This window comes from Podarcis erhardii, assembly GCF_964252035.2.
Source record: "Podarcis erhardii genome assembly, chromosome: 10".
In the NCBI taxonomy this organism is placed as follows: Eukaryota; Metazoa; Chordata; class Lepidosauria; order Squamata; family Lacertidae; genus Podarcis; species Podarcis erhardii.
The window spans coordinates 50,830,561-50,855,579 of NC_138500.1; the positions used below are offsets into that span (position 1 = coordinate 50,830,561).

Below are 25,019 nucleotides of genomic sequence, written 5' to 3' on the forward strand. Positions count from 1 at the left end.
CTCTCCTTCCACCCACCACCCCTTGGCAACCAATAACTTAGGGAAAAGCAGAGAGGTGAAAAACCCTAAAGCCATGTGTCAGGGGTTCAGGAGCAGAGGCACAGGGGAGAGAGGAAACGGAGAGCGAAGGGGAAGAATCTGAGGGCAGCGTAGGGGAGTATGACAGTGGCCCGAGAGATTCCATGTGTTTCTCCAGCGATTCAGAAGATTCCCAGAGGGGGGCGCCAATGGCCAGGGCAAGGGGGGTCCCAGGGGGGACGCACCAGAAGCAAGGGGCCAGCGGGGACTCCCAAAGCAGCAGCGGAAGATCAGGACCAGTTCCCCCACCAGAGCGTAGTGGGGGGGAAGAGTCCCATGCATCAGGGCCAGCGTCTCCTCCTGCAGGGAGAGAAGATGAGTCAGGGCTGACCACGCCTCTGTTGGAGAGTGAGGGAACGGAGGGGAGGTCAGGTCCAGCTAGCCCCCCCGAAGGGGGAAGCAGTGACAGGAGCAGTGTAACGGTCAGGAGGAAGGTTGCCGGCTGGGCGCGGGCGCCAAGTTCGAATGTACAGGCGCGCAGGACAGCAGAAAACCCGGATTGGGAACCAGGTCCTAAAGCCCGCCGGAGGCTGGGGAAAGAATCAGGGGACTCAGCGTCAGAAGAGTCCAGAAAGGGCAAGACTCCAGCGGACAGGCGGACCCAGAGGAGGAAAGAGCAGAGGAAGAGGTGGAGCAGGGCTAGAGTCTTAAACTGGTGTCTGGGGGGAGGAGATTCAGACGGAGCTTCGGCGGTCTAGAGTTTGAGATGTAGAGCTGCACGCCATGACTTTGAAATTGAAACTGAACTTCAATAAAGACTTTTGTATATAACAACGAACTGGCGTTGGTCCTTTGTGAGCTGGGACCTCGGGCAGCTCTGACACCATGGTTAACCAGGCCTGTCTGCACAACCCACCCATTTGGATAACCTAGGCCTGTGATCTTAGACACAATCCAATGGATTGGAACCTGCAGAATTGACTTGGTGTATCTCCATGTTTCTACACATATGATATTATGCACTCTATATACTGTTTCTAGAGAGATGTGGCCAGCTGTTTCTTGGGCACTGGAGTTCCTTGCACAGATGTTGTAAGCCCTGAAACAAGCAGAAATGCATAGTTAGAAACAGATATCTCAAGCAATCTTACTCCTTTCTTGTAGCTATAAAATAGTCTGCTTTTATTTGTTTCCAAATAGCCACACAGTATTTTTTGTAAAAGGTAATGTTTTCCACTACTGAAGAGGCAGGATTGATCTAAATTGCAGTCCAAATGATGGAGGCCCCTTGGTGGCACATATGTGGGGTGTTTCTTGAAAGGAAAAGATATAAAAGCTATATGAAGAGTTCCTGTCTGTACGGTTTCCTGAAAAGCGACCCTTTAAAGCGCAAGCAAAGAAGCTTTTGAACACAAACCTGAACAGACTTCTCAGTTTAGTTTTACAGATGGAATTAAGTGGCAGTAGTGAAAAAACTTTTAACTTTGCAATAAAATTCACACGATCCAGCCAAAGTTAAGCACTTTTAAGTCCTATTAATTTCAGTGGGAGATTTAAGCACATGCATAAATCTCTCCTGTTGAAACCTGTGGGAGTTTAAAGTGCTTTGGCTGGGGGGAAAATGCATTTATTAATCTATTATAGAGATTAATGCCTAGGGCAATTTACAGGAAACTACCTTTGTAACAAGGGATTATTTACTGAACCTTTAAATGCTGGTCCTAGTGCTTTTTTCTCCACTTAGATATGGATAGCTGAATGCAAAATACACCTTGTTGATCACATGAATTTTCAGCTGATAGTTTTCTTAGTATACTACATGCTAGTGGGTGCTCTTACTGCTTCTACTCAGGAAGAAAGTGATGCAAATCTCAGAGTTTGGGACTTCCTTCATGAAATTTATGTGCCCACAAGCTGAGACACACCACAGACCCTTCCAAGTGTCCCTGTTTTCCAGGAATGGTTCCAGATTTACAGAAGCCTTCTCGGTTTCTGATTTGATCCTGGAATGTCCCACTTTTCCTTATGACGTCCCTATTTTCATCAGAGAAATGTTGGAATGTATGGTAGAATGGCCCTATTTTTGTCAGAGAAACATTGGAAGGTATGGAGTTATGCCACCCCTGAGCCAAGGAGATATGTAACTATACAACCTTTAGAAGATATCTGAAGGCAGCCCTGTTTAGGGAAGTTTCTAAATGTTTAATGTTTTGCTGTGTTTTTATATATTGGAAGCTGCCCAGAGTGGCTGGGGCAACCCAGCTAGGTGGGCAGGGCATATATAAAATTATGATGCTGATGATGATGGAATAGGTAGGACACTCCTATTTTCATTGGAGACATGTTGGAAGGAGTGCATCCATGTTTCAAGGGGTAGTAGTAGCTCAACCACGAAACATGATCCCTGGATTTTTCTTCAGTTCAGATTCTGATCTGAGCTAGAGAAGAATTCCTTGTACTCATTGTGTCCCAAGCCCTCTCCATTCAGCTGATTCCCTCAGGCCCCTCTACCCTACCCTGCTGTCCCACACCACTAACTGGACTACAGTGAAGACCGCAGTATGGCTGTAGCAGCAAGTTGCACTGTGTCCAGGCTACAGGGAACGGTGACAGAGAGAGGCCTCCCATCTCCATGGGGTGTAGCAATATGCCAACCCAGGCAAAGTGGGCCCTGGAAAATGCGCTGCCCCTAGGCCACGGCTACAAATAGATGCAGACTACATCCCCAAAGGCTCCTTTTGGTTGGTCTGGTGCCCTACTACATATCACACAAAAGTATCAAGAGAAGAGCAATAGGAAGGAAAGGCATCCCTTCCATCAGTCTCCCTACAGCTTAATGTACATTCTGGCAGTTCCCTTGCTGCGAGAAGCCAAGTTACAGGGAACCAGGCAGAGGGCCTTCTCGGTGGTGGCACCCGCCCTGTGGAACGCCCTCCCACCAGATGTCAAAGAGAAAAACAATGACCAGACTTTTAGAAGACATCTGAAGGCAGCCCTGTTTAGGGAAACTTTTAATGTTTAATAGACTATTGTATTTTAATATTTTGTTGGAAGCCGCCCAGAGTGGCTGGGAAACCCAGCCAAATGGGTGAGGTATAAATAATAATAATAATAATAATAATAATAATAATAATAATAACAACAACAACTATTATTATTATTACTATTACTATTACTATTACTATTACTATTACTATTACTATTACTATTACTATTACTATTATTTGAACTGCCACCTGATAAGTGGGGGTGGATTTTGAGGTACTGGTGGAAGATAAGTGTGAGTGACTACGAGGTTGGGATTGGACCCTATTTGGGAGGAGATAACTCAATTTCTTTCCAAGCCAACCTGAAGTGAACCGAGGCAGAGGAGGCTCACCCATCACTAGTGCAAAGTTAATAATAGAGATACACAGTCGGGCACAGTTATGTGTAAGGAACAAATCCCATAGATTTTAGTAAAATTCAGTAGAGAGCAACACTGGAGTATGAGTCTTTGGCCTTTAGCTTTTTCATCTAGAGCAAATAAGTGTCTTAACACTTAAGAGCTCTTTATATATGTAAAAACCATGAGCAGTATCCAGTGAAGTCATTCCACTGGCACAAAGATTTCCGTCTTCACAACAGAACTTTCCTCCCTCTCCTCTCCTCACACCCCGTGCCTCTCCCAAATCTGCTCTGGAGTTCTTGTGCTGACAGAACAACTTTGATGGATCCTGCCCTCTGGCACCATCTGTGTAGTAGACAAAGAGATAATTTTAATTCCCAATATGTTTCAGGCATCAGCCTGTCGCAATAGACCAGTTGCTTTATCTAAGGCAGATGAATCCGCTTGCCCATTCAGTAGAGTACAATACTCTCTTGCATGTATGTTTTGAAACTTTTTATAAGCAGTGTCACATTATCAAACTAGGCCAAGGAAGACTTTTTTTAAAAATCATACATTTGGTACTTTCCCCACTCCTAATATTTTTTCCACAGCTGCTGCACTTCTTGTTGCTTTCCTTCCATTACTAGCGTACAGCTAATGTTTTTTCTTTATCCTTTCTGAATTACTAACTTCCACTCTATACTCTGTCTGTTTTGTCATTATTTTATTGTACATTAATTGACACTTCATTGACCATTATCAAGAAATCCTCTTAAGAAGCTAAACCTACTAAAGTGACTTCATAAAACACACTTGCACAAACACCATCTTCTATAGTATATATTGTCTGCGTCCTGTTCTGTGTTATTCTATACAAGCACAACTTAAAATGAGCATTTTGTAAACAGCAAAATATTCCCCATATTCCTTGCAAGCAAAACTGGTGCCCATTTGATCAAAGACAGCATTGGTTTTATTTCAGAGCATTTGCATGCTGTCGTTATACATTTGAGGGATTCAGCAGGTCACAATTAAAGCATTTATATCTTCACATTTCAAACAATACATTTATAACAAGCCGCTGTTTGAATTACTAATGAGCAGCCGTCTGCTTTTTTATATTGGCACTGTAAGCATTATCCTTCTAATGCAAATCCTGTAGATTTCAAATGGGGAGAGTTCAGCACTGGCTTAATTATTCCATTGAAACTGATGGTGCTTTTAAAGCAGTGCTGTTTTTCTGGAAAAAGAGGTGCCGGAACTCGCGATGAACGCCTCCTTTGCTCTCTTATTATGTCAGTGGTGCCCACCTGAAAGGTGCAGGAACTGAACTCTGGTGAATTCCTGCTGAAAAAAGGACTTGCTTAGCTGTGGCTGGATTGCACCCTTAATTTTTTATTATTAATCACTGAGTAGACCAGGCATGTTTCCTTGCTATGAAAGTAAAGAACAGAACAACATTCTTACCTTAACACTGTTGCCTTCGGTGAATATTGTTTGGAAACCGCAGACCTCGGAAACAGAGGAAAAATGGAAGTATCTGGTGAGGAATAGCTCATACTGCGGAAATGGAAACCGCTGAGGAAGGAGGGGACAGCCTAATACACTGACACTGGATCTGTTTTCATGTTGGTACTTCAGATAAAGAAATTAAATGATTAGATCTGCCTTACAGTATAAGTGAACTTTAAAAAAGAAAGAAAAAAGATGAGCCTTTTGAGACAATAGGAAATACGTGGTGTCTTTTTCAAACACCTGCCACCATTTATCAAGTTCTGTTTACAGTGTAAAGACTTTAATGTGGAGCTTATCACTGGGGTCCTTTGATACTTAATCCTTCCAGAACTGGCTCTTTGAAATGCCTTTATAATGATAAGGTTTGCAAAAGTGGCAGGTTCTCTGTCGCCTCATGCTCAAGGGCTTGGATAAGAGAAAAGAATACCTTGCAGGAAATATCAAATATCCTTCGCATGGGTCTTTCCCCCTCATTAGAATACCCTCAAAGTGTAACAGAATACAAAGCCTGTAGTGTTTGAAAATTTAGCATAAGAAAACAAATACACTGACATCCCTAGTCCTAACTGTATATACAATGAAGTAAATCCTACTTTTCAGTAAAACTATAGGCAAGTTTCACCATACAATCTATATGTAAGTTCCATAGAAATATGAGACATCCTGCTAGATACAGTGATGTAAAATGCAAGTCTCAGTCAGTAGCCTTAGAAATGTTTCCATTTGCTGAAAATAAGAACTGTATTAATTTTTGCTTTGGGGAAAGTAAGGCTGCTGAAGTAGGTAAATCTTAAACACAACTACAAATGGGCAGGCAACTGCTGACTTATTTTAGCTGCCCTGAGCATTTGGGTCTAACTGCTATTTTAAGTTCCCATTATGGCCCACCATGTAGTAGTGTTACTGCCAATGTGGTAAATTTAAATGTCTGCCAAGCCCAGGGCAGATCAGGGCAACAGAAAACAGAAAGATAATTGTTAGTGATAGGGCCTCGGAGGGTGCTCTGGTACTGACCAGCTCTGGTATTAACTCCACCTGACTTTCCAGTAAGATTTCCTCCTACCGCTATAAGACTTGTGAGAATCAGAGTAAAAATACAGAGATGGGTGGTCACACAGAGGATAGATATATCAACATGCTATTAAGCAAGTAAGCAAAATGGAATGTTTGGATGCCAGGCCATGGGAACAAAGAGCAGGACGTGGTCACTGTCAACATCAGTGGTGGTGCCAGGGCAGGACTTGAGGGTAGAATTGGAGGAGGACCCACTTAGCAGAGTGAGCAGGGGGACCACCAAACACTGCAGGGCTGACTTCAAAGTAAGCAAAGCAACACAGAGAGATTCTCTGTAAGACTGTTAAGTCTGGACTCCAAAATTGTGTAACTGCATCACTGGCCAACATGTCCTGTTTGAGAACTTCAAGACTCACATGGTTGACCACACAGTAGAACCCTATGAATGTTTGTTCATGAGTAAGTGCCTCTATCTTCAATAGGGCCCTCTCCCTTAAGTGGGTGTATGATTGTGGCCAAAATGGACCTGATTCAGCATAGTAGCATTTATTTGCCATGCAATATTTGCACCAATAATTGGCCATGCTTCTGCTATGAAAATGTCATTCTAAAGTCAAACAGCTGAGAACGTTTGATTCTTCTTTCTTTTACAGTGCTCTGTATCCTGTGGGAAGGGTGTAAAGGATCGCGACATATATTGCGTTAACAACTTCCAAATTAAACTAGGGGATAATATGTGCCAGCATTTAAAGAAGCCTCGAACCCACAAAGTTTGCAGAGCTGCCCGATGTCCTGAATGGAAGGCCAACAGGTGGAATGAGGTATTTTTTAGTCTTGCAGTCAAGTCACGATACAGTTCTGCAGCAGAGAGAAGGTCATACCTTCTGCAATGAAATATAGTACCTAACTTTTTTGTACTGTGGTGCACCCAGTAGAGTTTGGCTCGTATGGTCCAATCTACTGTCTAATGACAGTTGTTATTTATTTATTTATTTATTTATTTACTTATTTGTTTAATCAGTTTATAGACCAATTAATATATTAAAAAGCTCTTAGAGTTTTACAAGGTAAAACAACAGCAACATAAAATAGAATACAAATTAACTGAAAATACAAACTTTCAATGAAACTCAAGGAACAAAATACAAAAAAACACCAAGCAGTGCAATCTAAAAAATAACACTTGGGAAATGTTGGGGGCAGGGGACAAATACATTCTTAATAAGAATTTAAGACACTTCCAAGTTGGGGTACCAATCCAGTTTTGCTACAGCATTTAATTTTCTTAGGCCATTATCTGGACACAATAGTCACATGGAAATAAGCCCCATTGAAGAATCCTGAGTAAACACAGGATTTGACTGGATTTTAACTCTCCCATTGAAATCAATGAGGTTTTTAAGTGCTTAGCCTTCACTAGGCAGTATTCTCTTGTATTGTGTGGTTCTGGTTATTCAGAAATATTTCACAAAAGTGGCAAATCTGAGATACTAGGCTAGCCACAGGTTGATTCTGAACACATTGGACCACCGTTGCTATAATTCAGAAATGCACAATTTGCACACCACTGGGCTGAACACAGTGAGCCAACAATAGACAGTAACTTACCAGCCACTCAATAAGGCCTCTTGAATTTGGGGGTCTGCCTGGGCTGGCATGGGTTGTCAGACACCAAGCAGGCCACAATATTTGGCTCAAGAGCTGTCGCCAGTTTGAGACGCCATAAGCTGTGCAAGCCTGCTACAATCATCCCCTTCCATCCATCTCATTTTAGTCTCTCTTAACATGTGGTGAAAGCATAATAGGACCTTAGGAAGCTACATTACACTGAATCATCACCAGGATAGTCTCAGGTCTCTCTCAGTCCTACCTTGGAGATGCCAGAGATACAAACTGGGGCCTTCTGCATGGGAAGAAGATGTTCTACTATTGATCTACAGCCCTTCCTTTATGATTAGGACAATGCGGTCATTTGTTGTTGTTTAGTCGTTTAGTCGTTTAGTCGTGTCCGACTCTTCGTGACCCCATGGACCAGAGCACGCCAGGCACTTCTGTCTTCCACTGCCTCCTGCAGTTTGATCAAACTCATGCTGGTAGCTTTGAGAACACTATCCAACCATCTCGTCCTCTGTTGTCCCCTTCTCCTTGTGCCCTCCATCTTTCCCAACGTCAGGGTCTTTTCCAGGGAGTCTTCTCTTCTCATGAGGTGGCCAAAGTATTGGAGCCTCAGCTTCAGGATCTGTCCTTCCAGTGAGCACTCAGGGCTGATTTCTTAAGAATGGATAGGTTTGATCTTCTTGCAGTCCATGGGACTCTCAAGAGTCTCCTCCAGCACCATAATTCAAAAGCATCAATTCTTTGGCGATCAGCCTTCTTTTAATTTTGTGGCTGCTGTCACCATCTGCAGTGATCATGGAGCCCAAGAAAGTAAAATCTCTCACTGCCTCCATTTCTTCCCCTTCTATTTGCCAGGAGGTGATGGGACCAGTGGCCATATATGCGTCATATATGTGTCCTAAATTATTACACATCATTTTTCATTGTGCCGCATTGTGTCAATGCAGTTCTGAAGTTAATTAACATTCTGTGGAGGGATGTGCCTTGCGTCAGTGAATGCAATTGATGGAGATGACTACAAAGCAAAACACGTATAGAGGATCTGCTCTCCTTTCATGCTTACATACAGATCACCATAAAGTTAATAGTTATGGTACAAATGAGTCTGGAGAATAGAAACTCCAGCTCCCCATCTGCGATTTTCAAATAAAGTTAATGGAAACAAGTTGTGGTATGTGCTTTTTTCACTCACGTACAAGAAGGCTATATATTCTGCCTGTTCAAGAGGCACACATTTTAGGAAATGTGCCATGGAGAATTAACATTAAAAGGCTGCAGAGGAGAGTATGACTTAAAAAAAAAAAATGAAACAAATATGCAATGAAAGGGTCTAGGCAATAATGGCTAAATATGATTCAGTCATTTTTGAAGTCTGGAAAACATTGGCAATGGTAAGATGAAGCTGCTTGAAAGCATGGGGCCTTTGATTTCTGTGAGAGAGAGAAGGCAAGTGACATCAGCATGTGAATAAATTCCCTCTTTACCACTTACATGAATGCCATGTACGAGTGCTAAGAAATAAAGAGAACATTTGCTCAGTTGCTTTCCAGCCCTCCTTATAAGCCTGCACAGCTCATGACTGACAATACATGCTAACAACCATATATTGTGGTTTTCCAATGACGGAACTCTCCACTTTTGCCTACACAACAAGGGATGGGAGATAATTTTGATTCAGCCTGCGTTTAAAGGTGAACTTAATCCACATTTCCCAAAATGATCTGCAAACTGAGGTTCGGCCATCCTTCACAATTCACACTTCCCTGAATTTTGCAATGCAGTTCTTCAGCCAAGTAATGTGTACTAAGATGCCCAAACCAAGGTAAAATGTGCATATAGGCGCATATATTTTACTGAAAACAACATAAAATGCATTATACTAGGGAAAGCTGCTTTGCAAAAAAAAATTAAAAATGTAGATATTGGGCAAAATTGCACACGAAAAGGTGGATTCTAGGAGAGACCATGAACTGATGTGGAAATCTAAACTTAAAATCGGAAAAATGGGGAACTGAGAGAAAATTACATTGATATATTTCTCCATATATGGCTTGTGGGTGCAATGGCTCACAACTGACAATTGTCTCCCACTAATAGAGCAAGATTTCCTGTGCTGTTTTACAGCAAAGATCTATACTTGCCAACTCATAAGTGTCATTCTGAGTTTAACAGGACCTACTCCAAGGTAAGTAGGTAGGCTGCAGTCCTGTTTCCACTTACCTGGGTGTAAACCCCAGTGATTTATTTTAGAGTATGTATACCCTAGCAGAGTTAGTGACTATTAAAAAGTATGAATGTTGTACTCCTAACAATACATACTTGGGTTAAGCACCCTTGAGCTCATCAGGGCTTTCCTCTGTGCAGATATGGTTTGGATTGCCCTGTTATGTCTCATTCACTCATTTCCCTGGTTTTTCTATGTCTGTGTGTGCACATTTATTTATTTCAGTGTTCCGTGACCTGTGGAGAAGGAGTTCAACATCGGGATGTTTACTGTAGGTTGAGAGGCAGCGGGACAGTTGATGAAGTGCTGTGTAATTATCTGATGCAACCACCTAGTAAGAGGCCTTGTTGGCTGCCTGCCTGTGTACAGTATCACTGGCTGACTGACGAATGGCAAGATGTAAGTATGGCCAAGAAATAATCTTCCTGCTTGAGATTATTTAAACCAGTTACAGATGTCTACAGGCTTGGCTGCAGTTATACTACTTGTTAAAAAATATTTGCAGTGGGAAGACCATCATAGTGACATGAAACACCGTTCCCATATGTGTATTATTTGTGCATTCTGCTGTTTGCCCACATATTTGTCTACTTCAGTCCCTGCCAATGAAGATGCCCGTAAAGTGAGGTGGGTGGTAACGCTACTGACACACATATTTTAAGGATCAAAGGCGATCTGTTGAAGAAAGATCTGAAGATTGCTTTATGATATATGACTCTATGGCTGCATTAATAGGGTGCCCCAATAGTGTAAATGGGGAAATCAAAACAGTGATACATTTTCCTTTACAACTCTGAGTGGCTTTGAATGTCATGGTGACACACAGGGAACAAGAAGTGATTTTGATGTGAACTTATTCCGTTGACTCTCGGTCTTCTGTGAAATAGACATATTTCACCCAGTGTGGAAAATCCAAATGCCTGATTGAGGAACAACTTGAACAGCTCTCCACTAGGGCAGACATGAAACATGTAGCTTCCATGAGATGCCCACCCTGAAATGCTACTCTTAGCACCACCACTTAATATCATATATAAAGCTTTAATAAAAACGAGTAGCTACAGAATTCCACTTGCTTTCAGAGTGGCCACATTTGGGACAAGCTTCTTTGGGGGAAAAACTCAGCTTCAGAAATGTAGTCTATCTTATAGGATTTGTTCTTGTCATCTTCAGTGTTCCTCATCATGTCAAAAAAGGGAAACATACCGCAAGGTGAGGTGTGTGGATGAAAACGGAATCCAAGTAAACGAAAGACTCTGTGATTCTGGCGCGAAACCTCCATCCAGCAAGAAATGCAAACTGGCTTCCTGTAAATATATTGTCATTACAGTTGACTCCTCACAGGTATGTATATGTGCATTTGTGACCAGGTGTCTGATTTTATACCTGACAAGAACAAATGCATTTTTTAAAAAAAGCATTGGAGTACAAACAGTCTCTCCTACCAACAGTTCAAAAACATTCATTGAATTCTCTCACCGATTCAGTTTGCTTTTGTTATGGTTATAGACCTTGGAGCTGCTTTTCCCAACATGAACATCTATTTATGTTGAAAAAGTTTTGTATTTTGTGGCATGTAGCCTAAAGATTTTAGGGGTTGCCACACAAAAAATGTCTTGTGCAGAGCAGCTGCCACCCTGAATTTCTGAGGGAGGTGGAACTACCAAGAGATAAAATCCTATGCCTACTTTCTTGGGAGTAAGCCCATTGAAAAAGGGACTTCCTTCTAGGAAACATGCATAGAAGAAGGTTGCAATATCTCCAGACGGGAGGAGTTGTGAGCGGGAGCCATTTCCCATGTCGGCAGGGGGCGTTCTGGCCCCTTCGTCTGCTGTCCCAGCTGCCGTGCCGCACTCCCTGGCAACCAACCAATCAGGTGGAAGCTGAGGGGGTGGGGTTTAGCTACTCAAATGTGGCAGTGGCAGCATTGCCCTCTCATTGCGCTGCTGGGTTTCGTCGGATCACCCACCCATCCTCCCTTTAGTTCATTTCCATGTTTTTGACCTTGCTATGGACCTGTGGTTGGTTGCCTTGGTTGTCCAAGGGGCCTGGTAGGAATTTTTATATACTTTGTCCTTCTGTCTTTCTTATCCTCAAGCGGGTGGCGGGTCCTCGACTCACAAGTATAATAACAATTAACTTCATGTGCCTTTTGTGACAGTAATTATATTATTTTAGTGTCCAGCTAGCTGTTATCTTGAGAACCAGCAGAAGACCTCATACTGCGTAGAAGCCCACAATGCCTGGAGCAGCCATACCAACAGCCTTCGGAAAATAGCATACAGAAATTGCCCACTGGCTCAGTCACCACTGATGAATAAATGTAATGTTGTGGCGTGTCCACTTGCCGCATCATGGAATGTGGGGAAATGGAGTCAGGTGAGTATTGACTCAGCCAGGTTAAGATGCCTCAGTCCAGGAAGGAATTGTGGCCTCCATCTTGACTTGTTTGCTGTTGTCTAAATTATTTCTATGACCTCTGTTTAAGTGTTCAGCACCTTGTGGAAAGGGGACGGCAGGAAGAAGAGTAGAATGCATGACCCAAAGTGGTTCACCCAGTGACTTGTGTCTGTCACATTTGAAACCTGCAGCTAGAAGGATTTGCCATGCAAAAGACTGTAAGTAATTCAGATATGTGCCGCGGATACAATGGAATGCTTCATTCACACACACACACACACACACACACACACACACACACAAAATGACCTGACACGTCTATTTTTAGGTGAGATGATAACCAGCTGCAAAGAAATCCAGATCAGAAAAAAGATTAGAAAGGATGGGGAATATTTGCTAAACATTAAAGGAAGAAAGATAAAGGTATTGTTACTCCTTTTATCTGAGAGGGGAGATATGTGGAGGAAATCCATCTTTTTCTAAAGGAATTCTATGTTTCTGTTGTAGATTTTTTGTTCAGACATGTGGCTAGAGGATCCCAAAGAATATTTAACACTGGCCAAAGGGGAAGCAGATAACTTTTCAGAAGTATATGGATATAGGTACTGTGATTTTACTTTTTTAACCTTTCTTTATTTGTAGATATACTGTATTCATATGTAAGTTGCAGAATTATATGTCTGTTCCTTATTATGGTCTGAATTAATGTTGAAGAACCTAGGAATTGCTAAATGGTCGTATCCTGCATGCTCCAAACTGAGCATGTGCAAATAGTTTCAGAATTCATCTGGAGCAAACTCCAGCTCCCATAATCCATGCTATTATTTGGCCAGAGCTCTACCAAAACTCACAACCTGAGCATGGCTTATTTCTAAGCATTGCATCTGCAGTGGCTCCATATGCTGGGCATGATCCAGTTAAGAATTTCTAAATCCTATTTATTTTTAATGTGAGAGTTAAGGACATGCTTACACCTCTCTCCATAATATCAACAGGACTTAAAAGATGTTTAGCGTTCCTGGATTGTTTTCACAGCTTTCAGCTGCAAATCTGTAGGCGTTTATACAACCCTCCGTGTTGCATAATGTAACCTCATTAGTTTTCACCCTCTTCAGGCTTTTAATAAGGAATAGCACTTTGCTGTGATGAAGGCAAAAACTAAAGAACGTTTATTTGTAGGCTGCAAAATCCATACGAGTGTCCTTTTAATGGAAGTAGACGGCAAGACTGCATGTGCAGAGATGACTACCCTGCAGCTGGCTACACCATTTTTAGGAAAATAAGAATTGACCTCAGTTCTTTGGAGATTAAAAGTGAGTCTTTATGTAATAATACTGTGTTTTGCAATGACTGAGTGACTGTTGAAAACACAAATTGTATTCCCAGTAGTGCCCTTTTGAAATAAAAAGTCTATCCCCCCCCCCCCCGTCTTTCATTACATAATGATATATTGGAGGTGATGTGAGATTCAATGAAATATCTTCTTGGTAGGGTTTGATTTGTGATAGGTTTTCGCATGCGCACATCATTATGGTGTGATGCTTCTATCAAGAGGTGAGCTTGTATGTGTAGCCTCTCCCCAAAGCAGCCGGCCATATTGTTCTCTCTTCTCAATCTGTGCAAAGGCCAAACTCAGTGCGATGCTAGAGATTTGTCATCCGATCTCTGCTCTCTCTCAACTTTTGCAAATAGCAACTACAATCCAGATTAAGGCAGAAAGGAGGCTTTTATGGTTTTCCTAATGGCACTAATGTCAACACCACAAGGGGAATGACAGTGGAAAGAGCTCTCCCTTTTTGCCACCCTCCCAACCTCCCTCAGAGGGGGCAGTGGGCCTCACATGAAGACGGCAGGATCCAAGTAGGTTCATGTCAGGAGAGGCGCTCCAAATATCTATTGGGATGGACAGAGCTTTATAGGTCAAAACCAGTCCTTTGTATTGGATATGCAGATGCAACCACTGCAGCTTTCCCATACAGTCTGCAAAGGCAGACCCGCATAAAGCTCCTTGTAGCAATTCAGTACAGTACTGAGCTTCCCAGGCCATAGATTACTGCAGCCAAGGCTATCCCTGCCCTGATAGGCTGATAGCAACTTCAGAAAGGCCATTTTCAGTGGGGAAATAGCTCTTTGAAAGGGTTATATTTTCCCTCCCCTGTTGTCCTGACATGTCCTGAGACAGACAGACACACACACACACACACACACACACACACACACACAGAGAGAGAGAGAGAGAGAGACACACACACACACAGTGCCCCACGGTGGTTGCTATTTGCAAAAGTTTAAAGAGACCTGAGACCTATTCAAGCACTTTTATGGCCATGTCTGTTCCAGCCCTTAAACTAGATGCTTTAAGGGAACTGGGGGGGAATAGAAACAGAGTGGTGTAGTTCCATGTTTGCCATGCACTTAGGCCTCCACCAACTCAGAGTTCTGAAAGCGCAGGGCAGGGCTGGTCCACCCATGAGGCAAGCTGAGGCAACTGCCTCAGACGGCAGGATCCACAGGGGCAGCAATCTGGCCTCCAGGGAATGCATTGCCTGATGATGTTGCTGCTACTGCTGCTGCTGAGGTAGCAGCAACAACTTTGGCACTTTCCTTAGAGACCAGCTCTGCCTCCTCCCTGGCAGCCTCCCCATGCTGCCTCTACAGCAGCGTCTTGGTGTATAAGAGGTGCTGCTGGTCTTCCACTCCCACCCTTGTTCCCATTGTAGACCTTTATTCCCCTCCTTGTTCCCAATGTAGATCTTCATCCACCCTTTCTTCCACGGGGATGCGGGTGGCGCTGTGGTCTAAACCACTGAGCCTCTTGGGCTTGCTAATCAGAAGGTTGGCGGTTCAAATCCCCACAACAGAGTGAGCTCCCGTTGCTTTGTCCCATCTCCTGCCAACCTAGCAGTTCGAAAGCACACCAGTGCAAGTAGATAAATAGGTCCCACTGCGGCTGGAAGATAAGCAGTGTTTCCATGCTCTCTGGCACTCATCACGGTGTCCCGTTGAGCCAGAAGCGGTTTAGTCATGCTGGCCACATGACCCGGAAAGCTGTTTGTGGATAAACGCTGGCTCCCTCGGCCTGAAAGTGAGATGAGTGCTGCAACCCCACAGTCATTTTTGACTGGACTTAACTGTCCAGGGGTTCTTTACCTTACCTTCCATGGGGCGGGCACGAATCAAGAATTTAACTAGTTTTGCTGGCCATAACAAGCTTTCACTTTTGCTTGCTAGCCACCGACTTCCGTTTTGCTCACACCATACTTGGGAAGCCCGTTCCTTTTGCCACAGCTGGAGACTGTTACAGCGCTGCTAGATGCCCACAGGTACGTGTCAGGGATAGAGATGGGACTCAATTTTCCTTTGTCATGCATTTTTTCCCAGTCCATTAAGTATTAGCAGCCTCATACCCAGTGTTGCTCAGGAACTCTAAGAAATCGAAAGAATAGTGCAGTTTTGAAATCAGTGTAGTTTTGAAAGGCTCGGTCTGCCATCTTGAGTCAAAATGGTGTCCAACTGTATCCAAACATAGACGAAAACCTTCCCTCTTGATCTTAGGAGCCATTATGCCGTATTTGGTTAATATCACGGAAGGTTTGAAAGTCAAGTTTGCCAACTTGTTTGAAAATTGTGTCCAACTAGACAACAAACAAACTCTTTGATCTCAGAACCAAATGTGATTCCAATATGTCCAGAAGTGTCCAAACAAGGGGTGAACAAACAACTTTCCCAGATGCATAGTTGATTTTGTTGAAATCTTTAAATACCCAAATATCCCTCTTTTCTTGCTTGCTCCCTTTTTATTTCATTTCGGCCTCATCTTCAGCTGGTTTCCCACATTTTATCTGTTTTCAAATGTTCAGTGACTCCAATGATCAGAAGGACTATAGAATTTGGCTTGCCATTCATTGCATTTGATGGGGCACATTCCCAAGCAAGTGTGAGGGATTTTCAGCCATTGGCAAGCACTGTAGAGATGTGAGAATTTTCCTAGTGTCTGGCAGAAATCAGTACCCAAATCCCATGAGGTGTTTTGTTCCTGTTTCTTTCTCTTTTTTTACCCTTTCCCCTCTTTTCTTGAAATCCCCTCTTTCTGTTCACCTGCTCTTTCCCTCTTCCTTTGTCTCGCCACTTCTTGTAGACCCCCCTCCCTTCCGACCCGTTGCATCTGGAGTCTGCAATGCAACACTGCCCTCTTGTGATCTCACAACTTCTCTTCAGCAATTGTGCTTTAGGTTGGAGTCAAGGCAGTCTTTTTCAGAGCGGTACGACAGAGGCATTGACCTAATCCAGAAGTTTTCAACCTTTTTGAGTCCATGGCTCCCTTGACCAACTGCATTATTTCTGTGGCTCCCCTTTAGGGAGCTGGCAGCCCCTTTTTGAACATCCTCCCTTGCAGAGTGTTCTCTCAGCCTCCTCTCCTCTCCCCTGACCAGCCCCAGAGGCACCATTTGCCTGCTGAGCTTGTAGCCAGGGCTGCTGCAACAAACAGCTGTGCAAGCCTTTGGGAGGCAGAGACGTGAGAAGGCATCAGAGGAGGGAGGGAAGGAAGGAGGGACAGAGGCCAGTGTTGCCCACAGCACCCCTGGCCATCATTCAAGGCACCCCAGGGTGCCATGGTACACTGGTTGAATAACACAGCCCTAATCCATGGCAGGTTCCCCAACTTTAGGGTGTATCTAGGATGTAACTTTTAGAAGGCAGCCCTGTATAGACAAGCTTTTTAATGTGTAATGTTTTATTATGTTTTTATATGTGCTCGAAGCTACACAGTGCCTAGGATAACCCAGTCAGATGGGTGGGGTACATATTATTATTATTATTTCAAATATCTAACGTGGTAGCGACTGGTGCCTGTTGAAGATGGGCTGGGGGCAGAGGAGCAAAAATGTGCAATGCTGGACAGATGACCACGCATGCACACACACCCCTTCACACACTTAACAAAAGCACACACACATACCTGACAATGTTTCTGCCCACCTGACACTTGCACAAACAGCTGACTCACTCTCTCTCTCTCTCTCTCTCACACACACACACACACAGAGAGAGAGAGAGAGAGAGAGAGAGAGAGAGAGAGAAATTAAAGGAAGGAAGTTGGAAATACTAAGGGCCTTATACACACGGTCTCGAAATTTGCCTTCTAAGTTGCTTGTTTCCTCATATTTTGGGTAAGAACCATGTGACATTTCTCCTAGCTGGGTGATACGACAGCTTTTCTTGAGCTAAAATCTGCCTTTCAACCAATTGGTAGTTAGAGCAGAAAGATTTTCTAAATCGATTACCGTATTTTTCGCCCTATAGGACGCACCGTCCCATAAGGTGCACCTAGTTTTTTTGGGGGGGGGGAATAAAGGGGAAAAAAATATTCCCCCCCCCAGGCCCTAGCTTCCCCGACCCCAGCCCCCTGCTTGCGGAGAGGTCCGCGAAGCCTGGACGCACTGAGCTCAGCGTGCACGGGCTTCAGCATGCAGGCAACTCTCCGCAAGCAGCAGGAGTGCTCCCGCTGCTTGCGGAGAGGTCTGCGAAGCCTGCATTCGCCCCATAGGACGCACACACATTTCCCCTTCATTTTTGGAGGGGGAAAAGTGCGTCCTATAGGGCGAAAAATACGGTATACGTCACTGTGCTGTTTGCTACAACATGTTGTCCCCCCCTTATCCCCTTATCCTCCTTTCTTAACTCTTCTTTTGTGATGCTGCCCCATACCCTCTCCACCCCACCTCAGCCCTCCTTGTCTCATCTTTCTTTTATTGCCGCTTCTGCTGTTCATTTCTGGGCGCACCTGCACAAATATTAGCAATGTTACTAGCCACGCTCTAAAGCTGATCTATATGTTTTCCTCTCTCTTGAAAAGGGGCAGTTTGGCATCAATTTGGCAGGAACTGGGCTGAGGCTATCCCCTACGGCAAAGTGGATCGCTCAGGGAAATTACGTTACAGTTCAGATACACAAATCTCAAGTAAGTCTGTTTGCACCAATGATTATTTGCAGGGATGGGGTGTTTGCTCCAGCTGCTTCAATTAGCAGCAAAGGAACCTTGAGTCAGGTACAGTGGTACCTCAGGTTAAGTACTTAATTCGTTCCGGAGGTCTGTTCTTAGCCTGAAACTGTTCTTAACCTGAAGCACCACTTTAGCTAATAGGGCCTCCCGCTGCTGCCGTGCTGCCGGAGCACAATTTCTGTTCTCATCCTGAAGCAAAGTTCTTAACCCGAGGTAATATTTCTAGGTTAGCAGAGTCTGTAACCTGAAGCGTATGTAACCTGAAGTGTATGTAACCCAAGGTACCACTGTACTAAGGAGTTGGAAAGCGTCAGGCTTTAAAAAAGAAGAAGAGGCTGTAAAGACTTAATCTCAGAAGACTTCTTAAGCAAGAGAACAAGGAAAGTGGCAACAGACATCTGGAAGAAGCAGGCCCTGTTTTAAGGCAGGGCGGCTGGGGTGGGGGGAGCGATTTGGAGTTGCCTGCCACATGGCACAGAAGGAGAGGACGTGCAGGTCATTGCTTCATCTCCTTCCCATGATTCCTGGTTCTCAGACAACTTGCGCATCACTGCAGCGAGGGGGTGCTGTTGCTTCCAAGGCAGCTATGAGTGCATGCTTCTCATGAAGTGATTTTCTGTTCTTTCCAGGATGATACTAAGATATATGGAAGATGTGGAGGATTCTGTGGGAAATGCATTCCTAATGGAAACACTGGTCTCCAACTTCAAATAAACTAGAGAGAGAAAGAGAGAAGAAGAAGAAGAAGAAGAAGAAGAAGGAGGAGGAGGAGGAGGAGGAGGAGGAGGAGGAGGAGGAGATGATGAAGAAATCCTTAAGAATTATATTGAAGGTGCTGTTATTTCCTCAATCCTTTCAACTCTCCAGTGCTTGTTTACTCTGAATTCCTTCTCTTCCTTCTATGTTAATCTGCTTCTTGCCACACCCACAACCTCCTACGAAGCTGCCACAGGTTGCTGGGCACATTCTTAAAGCCATTTCGCCCATTTAAAAGGAAAACGGACCCCTTGGTGTTTTATGCGCACACATAAAACTGCAACGAGTGACATAAACATGGCAAACGTGATTACAAATGCACATAGCATATAAATACATTTCTCTGAGATCCGGGGTTTCTTGCAGCTCCCTAGCACTCTGAACACATTGGCTGAATGTATAGTGAATGTACATGGGGACGTAGCTGGCTCCAGCCTGGGCATGTTTCTTTCACAGTTTGTATCCTGTTCTGCTGGGCCTTGGGACCTGCAGAGAAAATGGTAACAAATAGCAGAGTCTCAGCAAGGCCACTTTGGAACTTTTTTTGGGGGGGATTGGCCCTTTCATTGCAAATTTAGGGGGGCCCAGCCCCCACTGCTTGGCGCTGATGGCAGAGCCACAACTTCAGGCCAAACAGTGTACAGAGGATTTCCCTTAAGTGTGACACTGGGGCATCATCTGAATCAGAATCCTCCTCGGGGCAACACTGGGACTCCGAAGCAAGATCCTATATGCAAACCAACCCTGCAAAAAATTAAAGTTCCAAACTGCAGGTTCAGGTCCTCTCTGCACAGTCTGTATGCACATAGAAACCAAACAGATAGGCACGTGGCTGCATGGAGGCCGGGGGGTAGGGCTTGGTACTACGATTCCATTAGAATCATAGAATCGTAGAGTTCAAAGGGACCCTGAGGATCATCTAGTCCAACCCCCCTGCATTGCAAGAATATGCAGCTGTCCCATATGGGGATTGAACCTGCAACCTTGGTGTTATCGGCACCACGCGCTCACCAACCGAGCTACTGTACATGTGATCGACCTGTGAAGGCGCTCCCCTTGTGCACATTTCACTCGCACTAGAGCATTCTCTCCCAACCCCCTGGCAAAAAGAAGAAGAGAACTTGAACTGGCTTTTTGTAAAGTTGTTTATTAAATGAATATCTTAAGATCCTTGTACTGACTCCTGACCATTAGGTCCAGTTGTGGCAGACTCTGGGGTTGAGGCGCTCATCTCGCTTTATTGGCCGAGGGAGCCGGCGTACAGCTTCCGGGTCATGTGGCCAGCATGACTATGCCGCTTCTGGCAAACCAGAGCAGCGCATGGAAACACAGTTTACCTTCCTGCTGGAGTGGTACCTATTTATCTACTTGCACTTTGACGTGCTTTCGAACTGCTAGGTTGGCAGGAGCAGGGACTGAGCAACAGGAGCTCACCCCGTTGCGGGGATTTGAACCGCCGACCTTCTGATCGGTAAGTCTAGGCTCTGTGGTTTAACCCACAGCACCACCCGCGTCCCTTAAGATCCTTATTATTGTACAAAACAAAGAGTTCACATTTGCTAAGCTGGCTTGATCAGTTACGTTAGAAAGCATGGAAGGTGTTAAAATATACAATGTCCAGCATAATCCTAAATATATTTAATAATCTTTAAATCCCTCTAGGTTCACTGGGACTTACTATCTAGTAAGTTGCTTTAGGATGGCAACTGATCAACTTTGCAAAACCCTGCCAGACATTATATTTGTCCCCAGATCTATCTCAGATAGGTGCATATCAATATACTTTCTGCTGATACAGTTCCTGTAGCTTTCTTCATTGTGCCCTTGTCCTCTTTTCACATCACATTTTTGGTACTTACACAGACGCAGCAGCTCAGCTTCAGAAATCTCCCTGGCACATGCTTAGCAAAGTTAATGTCTATTGTGGCTAAAAGCAAGTAATCACATAAGGAAAACCACCATAGTTCTGAACCTAATGTTAGCGATCCTACCTCTCATCTATGTACTATGAAAACAAATTAATTTTGTATATTATAGGGGGTTTTTTATTCAGTTGTGTATATACACACATGGAAGTATACAACGATTGCCCAAATACTTCAGAATGAATGCCCATACTATATGTTAAAGGAAACCTCTGTTGCATCTTTGAAACTCTCGTGCAAGAAGCTATGTAGGAAGTAGAGCTCATTAACTTTAGGGAGATCTAGTTTAGATTTCTAGTGCTCCTAGTGCTCCTTGTTCAAGTGTCCTGCTTTTTCCACATCAGGAAGTCATTGCTCTGTGCCACTTTGTCTCCACATAGGTAGAGAGTTTTGTCTTTCAGAAGTGTTCTGGTTGTTGGACTTGCCAGAAACCCCCAATATTAATTAATTATAATAATATAATTAATATTACATTGAATTTAGACACTATTTCATAACAAGTTCTCAGGTATTTGGAATGTATAACATATAGTACGATTCTATTTTCTTTGTGATGCCTACTGTTGAAGCCAAATACCAGCTAAAGGTACAATCCTCATTCCATTCAAGTCTGTGACAAACACCGCATTCATCTTAATGGATCAGCATTGCAACCTAGACAATTAAACCAAATACCGTCAACTGCCAGTAAAGCATTGGTAGAGGGAAAAATGGCAGCTATACTAATATCACCCACAAAGATATTTAAAATAAGGGCTAAGTCATACCACGGGATTTTGAGCAGTTAACTGCCTTTGAGCTAACACATATAGATAACTATTTTGTGACCTCTGTATCAGAAAAGTATTTTTTTTTTTTTGCACTATGTGCCTTATTCTACTTGTAAACATGAAAACTGTAACATTATTTTCCTAGAAATGTTTACATTTACAATACCTATGTTATAAATTATAAAAAAAACTTTATGTAATAAATATGCCATGTGATCACTGCTTAAATACACTGCTTAAATGTGTCAGTAAATCACTTATGGGATGTTTGTGCAAATCATTCAGCGTCTCTTCAACCTTTGACATTTTTCTCTACATTGGGAAGAAAGAGCCTGTGCAACTTAATTTATTAAGACTGCAGTCCTCTGTACAGTGGTACCTCGGTTTACGAACTTAATCCGTTCTGGAAGTCAGTTCTTAAATCGAAACCGTTCTTAAACTGAGGGGCAGTTTCCCTACTGAGGCCTCCCGCCACCGGTGCCCTTCCACCGTTCGGCTTCTGTTTGGCTTCCAGGGCAAAGTTCGCTAACCAGAACACCTACTTCCGGTTTTGAGGAGTTTGTTGTCTGAATTGTTCGTGAACAGGGCTGTTCGTAGACCGAGGTACCACTGAGAGTAGCGATATCAGATAATTCCGATGAATACAGAAATGGGAGTAGAAATCCTGCATCTGAAATGGAAATCCATCAAGGGAATATGATCAGCATTCACTTCTTTTTGTTATTGTCGGTCTGCAAATGACGCACAACTGGAAAAGAAAGCCCTGGTCTTAGGGCATTACAGTGGTACCTCAGGTTACAAACACTTTGGGTTACAAACTCCGCTAACCTGGAAGTAGTACCTCAGGTTGAGAACTTTGACCCAGGATGAGAATAAAAATCAGGCGGTGGCGGCATGGCCCCTTTAGTGAAAGCACGCTTCAGGTTAAGAATGGTGTCGGGTTAAGAACGGACCTCCGGAACAAACTACAGTAACCCAAATGGTAGGGTACCAGAACGTGAGTCACAGAAGCCTGGTTACCTGGAGCCAGATAGCAGCATCACTGGGATACCAACCCATGCTGGAGAAAGGTAGTGCATGTCATGGAGGAGACTAGTGCCTCCAATGTAGGTAATGGATCAAAGAGCACCTGCAAACAGAGGCCTCCCTAGGCTCCCTTGTGCCCTTGGCAAGGAGACATTGGTCACCCAGGAGTCAGCTGCATAAGTTTAAAAACAGTGTTTTAAATATTTTATAAACATGCAACACCAGGTGGCGCTGTAGAACACAAAACTTTACTCTGCAATTTGACAGAGGCTCCCCCCTCCCTTTTGTTATAACAATTTAATTTATGACTTATTTATGGCAGGTTTTTTCCACCCCCAGAGCAGTGGAGCAGAATCCTTGGGGGAGCATGTGCATGGGAGGGCAGGCTCCTAGCCACTCTGAGCTAGAGCACAGAGGCATGATTTTCATGACCACCTCACCAGGCCTGAGCCCTTGGCGGAGGCCAACTTGGCCAACCCCTAGGTGTGCCCCTGTTTCCCAAGCTACAAGGCTGAACAGGTTGAACACCACTCATCCAGACAGGGATGACCATCTACTTGACAGCATGTCTGTCTTGTCTGGCTCTGAGCTCTCCTCTAGCTCATTATCACAGCCAGACATCATATCCATGTCATCGTGTTCCTTCGAGATTTCCTTGAAAGTTATTGGAAGCAGCATCCAAATTCACAGCTTTCACTCCATCTTGCTGGCGCATTGCTATGTTTAAAAAGATGCTGGTGAAACCCAGTTAAGTCTATATTGTGAAGAAATGTTTACAGTCTGGGATCTACGTTGGCTCCCAGTACGTTTCTGAGCACAATTCAAAGTGTTGGTGCTGACATTTAAAGCCCTAAACAGCCTCGGTCCAGTATACCTGAAGGAGCGTCTCCACCCCCATCGTTCAACCCAGACACTGAGGTCCAGCACCGAGGGCCTTCTGGTGGTTTCCTCACTGCAAGATGTGAGGTTACAGAGAACCAGGCAGAGGGCCTTCTCAGTAGTGGTGCCCGCCCTGTGGAATGCCCTCCCATCAGATGTCAAGGAAATAAACAACCAGCTGGCTTTCCGAAGACATCTGAAGGCAGCCCTGTTTAGGGAAGTTTTTAATGACTGTTGTTTTAATGTATTTTTAATCTTTTGTTGGAAGCTGCCCAGAGTGGCTGGGGAAACCCAGCCAAATGGGCGGTGTAGAAATAAATTACAGTGGTACCTCAGGTTAAGAACTTAATTTGTTCTGGAGGTCCGTTCTTAACCTGAAGCACCACTTTAGCTTAATGGGGCCTCCTGCTGCCACTGCACTGCCGCTCCACGATTTCTGTTCTCATCCTGAAGCAAAGTTCTTAACCCAATGTAATATTTCTGGGTTAGCAGAGTCTGTATGTATGTAACCCGAAGTGTATGTAACCCGAGGTACCACTGTAGTATTATTATTATTATTATTATTATTATTATTATTATTATTATTATTAGTGTGGCTCAGCTGGGATTGCACCTCAGTTTTGTTGTTCACCACAGAAAAGATCTGAGGCATTAGCAAATGACTTTATTTGTACTTGAAAGTCACAATGACATCTGCATGGAAGATGGGAAAGTATGGGGAGGGATGTGGAGCCCAGCTGCTTTGCCAAGGTAAACCAGTGAAAATGGAAACATGCTTATCCAACCTTGGTAGGGGCTCAGGCTCAGGGGATTCATATTTTAGTGCATGTATAATATTCCGCTAGACAATTTCTTCTTCAGACTGAGATGTTAAGGTAATCAGCATTAGTTCACAGGGTGCTCATACAAAGGGAGGCATTGTTCAGCTTGAAGGCTATGTCCTGAGAAAAAAGTCAGAAATTTTCAGATGAATTTCTGAGTTCACAGCTACAGAAGGAAAGATGGAGTTTGAACAAAGCAAGAAATGAATGCCAAGTTTTTCGCCTAGATCTTTAATTTTCAGTACTTTCAAGGGAGTATATTTCACTGTTGTGACCTACTTCAGGACATCCTAAGCTTTAGGATTCAAAATGGGAAGGAGAAAGTCAACACTTTTTATATTTGATTAAAAAAAAATCAGGAGTGGTCAGCTTCTGAAGTCTGGCAAGACCATATGTCTATAACATCTATATCAAATCTGACAATCTGATATGATTGAAGATACTTGCTGCTGGGTTAAAATGTGGAATATTGAAACGAAAGCTTCAGTGATATCATGTTCATGTTGAATTTCCATTCCATTACTTAAGTGAAATGACAGAAAACTTACAGAGCACTCTTTATTTTATTCTTATTCTTATTTCTTTCTTTTTTGGTATGTGTGCTGTAGAATAATGTGCACAGCCCCATCTAGTGGCTATGCTTAACATTGTTATAAACTACACTGATTCAAAGTAACCAT

At 43.6% G+C, this 25,019-nt stretch overlaps 1 protein-coding gene across 4 annotated transcripts in view; it reads left to right on the top strand.

Moving 5' to 3' along the window:
* ADAMTS20 (ADAM metallopeptidase with thrombospondin type 1 motif 20) overlaps positions 1 to 20,076 on the top strand; it is a 74,748-nt gene extending 54,672 nt beyond the window's left edge. The window contains exons 29-39 of one of the 4 annotated variants that reach the window (XM_081877775.1): positions 6,571 to 6,738; positions 9,984 to 10,157; positions 10,932 to 11,102; positions 11,937 to 12,137; positions 12,247 to 12,376; positions 12,487 to 12,581; positions 12,666 to 12,760; positions 13,338 to 13,471; positions 15,390 to 15,481; positions 18,016 to 18,120; positions 18,792 to 20,075. In XM_081877775.1, the coding sequence (XP_081733901.1) occupies positions 6,571 to 6,738; positions 9,984 to 10,157; positions 10,932 to 11,102; positions 11,937 to 12,137; positions 12,247 to 12,376; positions 12,487 to 12,581; positions 12,666 to 12,760; positions 13,338 to 13,471; positions 15,390 to 15,481; positions 18,016 to 18,120; positions 18,792 to 18,881 (1,455 nt within the window). In that variant the 3' untranslated portion in view covers positions 18,882 to 20,075. Of the gene's footprint in view, positions 1 to 6,570; positions 6,739 to 9,983; positions 10,158 to 10,931; positions 11,103 to 11,936; positions 12,138 to 12,246; positions 12,377 to 12,486; positions 12,582 to 12,665; positions 12,761 to 13,337; positions 13,472 to 15,389; positions 15,482 to 18,015; positions 18,121 to 18,791 lie in introns of all 4 variants that reach the window. The other 3 variants (XM_081877777.1, XM_081877778.1, XM_081877776.1) reach the window with 3 other exon arrangements.
* Positions 20,077 to 25,019: the final 4,943 nt, after the last annotated feature.